At 52.5% G+C, this 8,548-nt stretch overlaps 1 protein-coding gene across 1 annotated transcript; it reads right to left on the bottom strand.

The window, feature by feature from the left end:
- Positions 1–1,030: 1,030 nt before the first annotated feature.
- On the bottom strand, positions 1,031–8,309 carry DMRTB1 (DMRT like family B with proline rich C-terminal 1). The gene is made up of 4 exons (XM_012147539.5): positions 7,403–8,309; positions 5,590–5,795; positions 2,370–2,568; positions 1,031–1,095 (listed from the first exon to the last, which is right to left on the bottom strand). The coding sequence occupies exons 1-4, from the start codon at positions 7,986–7,988 to the stop codon at positions 1,031–1,033; spliced, it is 1,056 nt and encodes a 351-aa protein (XP_012002929.3). The 5' UTR covers positions 7,989–8,309.
- Between the last annotated feature and the right edge of the window lie 239 nt (positions 8,310–8,548).

Raw genomic sequence — 8,548 nt, 5'->3', positions numbered from 1 at the left:
ATAATACTGATAGTAAAAAAGCTACCAGCCTTGCCCAAGCCTCTCAGTTGATAACTGAGATAAAGGGAAAGTCTTACCTAAGTGCATAGAAAGAGCAGGCTGACAGGCCATGAATCCCAGCCACCGCCTCCCCTTCCCAAGGTTGCATTCCACAGAAAGTTAAAGAGAGCATACACCCTCCACAAGGATTTCCACTGTTCATTTTATTTCAAATGTCAACCGTCCCCAGAGAAGAAACTGATGCCACAGGTGACCTGGAAGCACCATCCTATTCTCTGAGAACTGCATGAGAACTTACAAAAAGCCTAATTTTTAAAGCTAGCAATCACTATAAAAACATGAAATAGTCAAACTTTAATAGTTTTTTTTTTTCTTAAACCAGAAATGATGCCATAATGGCTTAAACTTCATGGGGAAAAAGTGAAGGAACCTCAGAGGCTAAAATGCTTATATTTGATAGTAAAGCCCCTAGAGAAGGGGCCCAGGCTGACCCCGGGGGACAGAGCAGTAAGAAGGGTGTAGCAGAACCTGCTCAGCACCCTGGTCCTGGCTGCTCCCGCCATCCACTTGGATGTGCTGGACGCCTGATATCTGTGCTGCCTCCTGCTGGGGACCAGACAGAGGCAGCAGAAGCAGAGGCTGAGGTAGACCGTGCCTCTGCCCTGCAGCAGGACCTGAGGAAGTCAAAGGCCGCCTCTGGGGTGAATCTGACTAACAGCAACCAACACAGAGCTGGCTAAATTCATTCTGAAATGTGAGCTCTCGCCAGCCTCCCACATCTCAGAGCTCTGGCCGAGCCCTGGTGACTTCATCCTCTGAGTTCCTTTTCAAGCCCTGTGTCTCAGGCTTGAGAGAACCTTAGCAACCACACTCTTCCTCCTATCTTGAAATGGGAATTCACGGCCACCTTAGCTTATCACTACCCTTCCTCCCTACATATCACTGAATAGAGACAAGAAAATCATTGCTGCAAGCACCCCCCCCCCGCCCCCCCACCAAGGCCCCACGCTGCTGGCCTGAGGGCCTGGGCCTAGTCGGACTGCTCCTGGGACGATGGCTGGCTGGGCTCGCTCGGCCCTTCCACATCCTGGTCATCTGTGAAGGACAGAGAAGAGGGGCTGGATTGAGAAAGAGGGGAAATCACCTGTTTTCACACATAAGTTTTCTACAAGGCATCACCATCATTGCCAGTCCCTACAGAGAATTAGTTATTCCCATTCCTACTTTTAATTTGCTAGGAGTCAGGAAACTGGGATTCTAGCCCTGGCCAGAGGATATAGACTCAAGTTCAGACTCCAGCTCTGCTTGTCACAAGCTGGGTGGCAGGAAGCGAGCTACTCTCAGCTCTGAACCTCAGCGTCTCCTTCTGTCCATTAGAAGGTGCTTACTATGCAGCATCATGGTTGGCATGGGGATTAGGGACAACAGTGAGAACAATCTTTACCAATGCCTTCGTCATTTTAGGTTTTGTTTAATCCTCAGGATGAGCTCATGAGGGAAGGGACCCTTCATTAGTTTGCTCTTGCAGATACCGAAACTGAAGCACCGAGGAGTGAATGAACTTGCCCGAGGTCACACCGTGGGCAAGTGCTGGAGCCAGGACTTACACCCAGGCTGTGCGGCACCAGGGCCATCGTACTTCAAGTCACACTGTACCACTTCCCCAGTTAACAGATCTAGGCATCGGACATACAACAGGCCTCGGTTTCTTTTCTTAAGGAGCCTCAGGGGAGGACTGAAAGAGGGAAGAAAAAATCCTACAACTTTTAAAGCTTCAAGGGCCCTCAAAAGAAAACCCTCACAGTAACCCTGTGACAGGGCCCACTTAACAGGTGAGAAGACTGAGGCCCAGAGGAGGGTGTGAGTGCCCAAGATCACCCAGTGCACCAGTGACCGAGCTGTGAAGGCCAGAGTGGCCCGAGCCAGAGGAATCATCCCCACCAGCCCCAGGCAGGCTCAGCACGTGCTGCTTCCCCAGCCAGAGAGGCCTGGCACCTCTGGTCCTTCGGCACCACGCGCGTGCCATCCTCCATGTTTTGCCCACAGGAACTGTTAAGGTGAGGAAATTAGCGTTGAAGCTGGAGCCAGACAGAGACTTCTGTTGGAACCCGAGCTGCACCATGTACATATGTGAGACCCTCTCAGGGTTCTATCACAGTTTCCTCACCTGAGAATGGGGACTCACCTCCCCTAGAAGTTCATGTATGGAATTTAAGAGAGCGGTGCCAGGAAAGAGTTTCCCCAGGGCCCAGGACATTGAAAATCCTATTCTCCATTTCCCTGCCCTCCACGCCCACGTCATAGTAGGACCCCCATCCTCCAGAGTCTTCCTGTGTCCCTCGGCAGCTGGAAGACGGGGCCTCACTCACCGGTGTTCTCCTTGTCCGTGTCAGACAGGACGGTCAGCGAGAAGGTTGCTGGAGGCGGTGGGGGCAGCGGCGGCAGGAGGAAGTGGAGCGCAGACAGCAAGCCCGGCGGGAGGAATTGAGGCTGCGGCGGCTGCCCCAGTGGCGGCTGCCCCAGCGGCTGGTAGTAGCTTGGCTGGAAGTCTCCCACAGGTTCCGCCACCTGCAGGGCACACACAGCAGGCAGTCAGAGGGCAGAGGGTGAGCCAGGGGGCCGATCCCACATTCAGGCCCCTGAATGGGGGCTCCCTGTGGAGGTGATTCATCTCTGCAGCCCAGACAGTGGAGCACAGGATACTCAGAACAGGGTGTTCAGCAAACCCCTGCCAGCTGACTGAAGGCAAGGACGGACACAAGCACAACGCAGAGAAGCCTGGGGAGCAGCTGCATTTGAGTATGTCTACAGCCTCATTCTATCCTGACGACCCTAGGAGGGAGGGTCCATTAACCATCCTCACTGCAGCGACAAAAACCAGCATCAGTGAGAGACGGTACAGGCCCAGGCCAGAGCTGGGGGGCAGCAGAGGCAGAAGAGAATCCCAAGTCGGCCTGACTCCACTGCTCTGCACCGGAGAAGGGTCTGAAAGCATCCACCTACTTGGGGTCCCACCTCTGGCACATGTGATGACTTCAGACTCCAGCATCACTGGGCCTGTGGGCCCCTCATTCTAACCAGACAGTATAGTGCAGCTGTAACTGAGGCAAGGGGAGCTAGGTGACCTCAGGAAAAGTGGCTTCAGCCCTTCTGTGTTTATGTTCCTTCTTCAGAAGGTGAAAGCTAACTCCATACCACAGGACCCCAAGGCTGGAATAACGGGATGTGGAGGGGTGATGACCACACAGCTCAGCTTAACTGAGAAAGACATGAATGTAATAGAAAATCATAAATTTCAGGGCAAGCCATTATTATTTACTCCTCCATCCAGGTACTCCAGAGCAGCACTTCACAGGCTGTGTGCCAAAGAAATTCAGTGTCCCACAAGATATTTTTCCGTGCTCTTAGAAGTGCTCTTTGCCCACGGAGTTTGAGAAACCCTGAAAACTGCCCCCACATCGATGGCTTACACATGAGCCTATTAAATCTGCTTACCTGAACCCAGCACTTCCTAACTTAATGTGACCACAAGGAAGGGAAGAAAGCCCGCTTTTGTGTACCCAGAATCTATCAACAGCCTGAGGATGCCCCCATGCTAGAGACTAAGAACCTGAGCAAGGCCCTCAGGAGTTCGGCGGCATGCCCAGGTGACGTGGAGAGCAGGCAGCAAAGGCAGGGTTGGTCTCTAGGTCTGTCTGACTCCAGGCCTGTGCTCTTTTGTGGGAAGAGAAAAGAGGAAGCACAGAAGCAGCAGGTGGGACAGGGCAGGAAGAGAAGGCGGCTCAGGGAGTATTTGGGAGGCTGCGCAGGGGCAGCAGGGCAAGGATGAAGCAACTCACAGGCTCTTGGGTTTGAAACAGCTTCACAAATGAATGGGTGATCCCCTATCCAGACGTGAAGGGGGCAGGAAGGGGGATTATTAGTCTTTCATTCCAAGCTGCTCAGCCAAGTTTCTCCCTGGATCACAGCTCCTGCCTGGGGCTGGTGGTGGCAGCTCGGGCCCAGATAAACCAACCGAGATCACACTCCTAACAAAGGCCGTCTGGCAGGCCTGTCAATCAGAGCCCTGCCCTGGACGCCAGGCCTCAGGCTTCTGTGCGAGCAGACGGTGGGTGTGTGCTCCATTTGGCCAAGACCCCTCTCTTTGTGTGGAGGCTAGAGATGCCGTGTTCTCCCTGGGCTGCAGTGGGGTGGCCAGCACCCCACCCTCAGTTTCAGGCAGGGCAGTGGGATGGTGAGAGTCAGGGTCATGTCTGTCCTAGCCTCTGTCCTGACTCTGTCACTGACCAGTTGTGTAATCTGAATCCCAGTCCCTTGTTCCCCACTTCCGTGACCCTGGACAAATCTGTTACTCCTCTGAGCCTTTTTCCTCTGCCCTACAATGAGAAAATAACATGTACCTCGGAGGCTTACATAAGGGCCAGTAGGCACCCTGGAAATGATCAAGACCAGTGGTGTTCAAACTTTTCCCCCTTGAATGAATGGAAAATGATTTCTGAATAAAACTTTAGAATATCTGGATCAGAGAAGATGCTGCTGCAGTGAAGCAGGAGCAGTGCATGACTTCACTACGTTAACATCAAACTGTGGTCCCTTCTCTTACTTTCCACATTAGACCAAAGCAGCCTGCTCTCTACTCACTCTTCTCTACCCTCCACCCAAGGCAGCATCTCTGTAACACACAGGGTTGGGCTTGTAGCTTAGGAAGAAAGTAAAAGTAACAGTGGTCCACACTTCCCTGAATGTGAGCTGCATCTCAGTCAACTCCCTCACAGGTCCAGCCTTAAGAGCCAAAGTCAGGACTGGTCACCCAGGCCTCTCGCTATTCTGCAGTTCTGATGGCCCTCTGGGGTTGCCAAAAGGGAGAAAGATGGAAGGAGCTGGCAACCGCTGCTGCAAAAGCTGGTCACCTGACCCACATCTCACACAACTCTTATATATCCAGAACTTCCAGAACTCAAAACTCTAGGCTCAAAGAGTTAGTAACTCCAGTTAGTAACACACCAGTTAGTAACTGATCACTGACCTTATAAAATGATTAAATTTACCCTTTTTTTTTTTTCAACAAGTATCTCCTAAGGTGACCAGTGTTTGGGAGAAGTCTCCATATTTTTCATGACTAAGCTTAAGTGCCCTATCCTCTTGAAAGCCCTCTGCCATCTCAAGTGGGCCATTCTTTTGCAGCAGGGGACCTTTGTCTACTCCTGACTCTGCCCTCAAATGTGTGGCTCGAGGAAAGCGCTATTTCCTATCTGGTACCTAGTATTGACTGGCATTCCATGGATCAAGGCTGGTGGTCATTCAGGTTCCTGTGTGGCTGTTCCCCAGGTCTATCTGAGATGTATCTGCATTCCTTTTTGCCTGAGCTCGCAGAGTCTCTTAGCCCACGCCACAGCCCAGGCCAACTTGTTCACATGTGCATTCCCAGAGGTGCACAGCATACAAGGCCAATGCTGTATCCTTCCACCCATTGCCCATGTCCTGGTATAGAGTGAGCACAATGGCTGGCTGCCTGGGAGAAAGTCTGTTAAAGCAGCCAGGGCAGCTGAAATAGGGAGGAACTTCGAAAATATCAGGAATGGGACTCACCAAGCCTCCTCCATAGTAGTGGCTATAGGACAGGTGCTGGAAACTCTGCTGCAGAGGGATCCCCACACTTGGGGACGCATCCTGGTAGCCCAGAGGAAAAGGGCGGTAGGGGTGCATGCTGGAGCAGCTGGGGTACAGCTTGGGAGGTTCTCTCTCCAGGCACTCAGACCCCACCACAGAATCTGAGTTGATGCTCAGAGGGAGCCCTGAAAAGACATGCAACGAGGGAAGTGTTAAAAACACATGGAGCTAGAAAAAAGGGCACCATATTATCGTCTGAAGGTAGCAGTATAAATAAACACTCATATCCATTCACAGACAACTCCCATATCCATTATGCTTTTGATCCTCCCTGCTTTTTAAACCCTTCAACCATGTTCTGTTGCCCTCAGCAAAAGTCCTTGGCCCAGCCATGAAGCCCACGCAGACTGCATTCCTGCCTTCACTCCAGCCTCACTGTCTGATCACTAGTAGCGCCTTCTTTCTCCTCCACCTCAGGGCCTCTGCAGATGCTGTCCCCTCTGCTTGGAAGGCTTTTTTTCCTAACTCCACTTGCCTTCTTGAATCCTCAGTGCTCAGCTCCTGATCTTCCTTCAGACCACAGCTAAACCACTGGTTATTAGAGTTCTCTGTGATGTCCTTTTCTTTCACAAGGACAAGATCCTTGAGGGCAAGGAATCTGACTCACCCCTCTTCACCTTTTCATCACTAGTGCTGGGCACACAGTGCTCAGTTGATGGAACAAAGAAAGGCTCCATATCCGTAGAAAGGTATCCTTCTCCTAGAACTGCTTTTCAGATCTGTCTTCCTCATCTAGTTCTCTAGGGACCTATATTTTCCTAGAACGTCCCAGAAGGCAGAACTGGCCTTCGGAGAGCATCAAGCCAATCCCCTTAGCCTACAGAGGGGCGAGGCTGTCACAGAAGGAAGGAACTTGCCTTAGATTACCAAGTGAGCAGCCCCTCAGCGTCCTGACTCAGACTTGCGCTCTTTCTACCACACTGCCATAGAGAAAACCAGAAAACACGTGTCTGCACCCAAAATGAGCCCCTTTTTAAAAGTCTCAAACCTACATGTGACTTGAAATTATAATAGTGAAAGTTACAATACCTAGGGAACAATGTAATTTATGCATGTGGAGGGAGGAGAGAAAAACAGCAACCACGTCTCAATAGACTGTTCTCTTGTAGGGAGCAGAAAAGAGGTCTCATTCCCATCCATGCCTGGGAAACAGGTGGGAAGAACGCCCATACACAGCCATTGGGCCAGAGCACGGCTGAGGAGCAAGCTGACTAGGGCACAGAAGATGGGGGAGGGGTGGGCGGAGGGACGCAGGTGCAGTCATAAGGCGCTGGCCCACCCACGAGGACGTTCTGGGGGAGGAGCCTCCAGCACCAGAAAAGGGTGGGAAGAGTTGCGCAAGCGCAATATGGCCACTCTCCCGCGATCCCCTCTGTTGGGAGGAGGAGCCTCAGCTAAGCAGACTGGGGGGCCATTTTTTTTGTGTGTGTGCGGCCATTTTTTTTTTCTCCCGGAATGGGAAAGCAGAGACTATAGCTAAATGTTTTTTAAAATTACCCCCTCAGAACCACCCATTCCTTTCTCTCTTTTTACCTTCTTGCAAAAAGGCACCAAACCCAAATGCCTACTCAGAAAAAGGTATCCCGAAGCAAGATTCCCTCTAGAAAGCATCTTCCCACCCCCACCCCAAGGGCCCATACGCGCGGCTGGCCTGGGACGCCAGAGTGAGGGAAGTGGGGAGGCGGAGAGGAACCAACAGCGGGACAAAGGCTCAGGGCACCGGGAATCTTACCGAAGTCGGTGAACGGCGGGCTCGGCACAGGCCGCGGCAGCCTGCGCAGCTCCAGGCAGCCGGGGTAGCCCCGGCCGGCGGCCTCCGCCGTCAGCTGGGGCTCCAGAGAGCTGGGCCTGGCCCTGGCTGCTTGTTCGCTCAGGCCCACGTGGCCGCGGTTGTGGCCGCCCAGAACTGGCTGGAAGGCACTCGGGCTGGGGCTCTGGCCCCGCGGGGGCCTCTCAGGGAGGCAGGCGGCCGCTTGGCCCGAAGGGCCCGGCTGCGCGTCTCCCAAAGGGGCAAGCGGAAGCAGCGGGCAGAAGCTTGGGCCTGGGGTGGCGGCCGCGCCCCCGGGGGCCAGCTGGGGTCCCTGTGCGCACAGGGCCACCTCCTGCTCCTCTCCAGAGGCCTGCTTCTTGAGCATCTTTTGTGCAGCCACGATCTTCTGGCGCTCGGTGATCAAGTAGCACTTCTCGCAGGTGCACTGCTTCCAGCGGCACTTGCCCGCGTGGCCCTTGACTGGTACCAGGAAGCCATGGTTCCGGCACCGCGAGCACTTGGGGGTACGAAGCATCTTCTTGGCCTGCTTTGTAAGGTCTGCATTCATAGCACAACCGTCTCCTCTGAAAGCTTCAGGGACAGTGAAACAGAGAGAAGCAGTCCGCCCAAGTCCCTGGTGCTGGGAGCTTTGGATACACTTGTAACAAGGTGGTGTTCAGTGCGTCCCAGGAGCTGCAGCAAGACCCTTGCATTCTCTCTTTTCTTTGGTGCAAAATTTGGAGAGGTTCTGTGCCTTGGTTAACAAGATGCAAAGGATTGGGTTGAATAAGTTCTTCAAGTAATGCTATTGCATGTATGTCATCTGGGTTAGCTGAGTCTTATGCATGTAATTTCCAAACTTTCTCTTCCTGCCGTACGGTATACAGAAGGTATTTCATGATTAAAAAAAAAAAAAAAAAAAAGGCGGAGTGATACTCAAGGATTCACAGATTCAAAACTCCAGAGGAACGCAGCTGTTGGTAAACCTGTTGCAGTAGAAAAGGATTCCAAGTGTCAAACCGTGTTTCTCCATACAGAAGCTGCTGCTTCTGTTTAATTTCACTTTTTTCCCCTACAGAGAAGCAACTGTTCACAGTGATGCTTCCAGAATATTCTCAGGAGCTCAGT

The sequence above is a fragment of the Ovis aries genome, chromosome 1, assembly GCF_016772045.2.
Source record: "Ovis aries strain OAR_USU_Benz2616 breed Rambouillet chromosome 1, ARS-UI_Ramb_v3.0, whole genome shotgun sequence".
Lineage (NCBI taxonomy): Eukaryota > Metazoa > Chordata > Mammalia > Artiodactyla > Bovidae > Ovis > Ovis aries.
The sequence above is the reverse complement of the archived record's forward strand: the minus strand, read 5'-3'. Positions and strand labels throughout refer to the sequence as shown.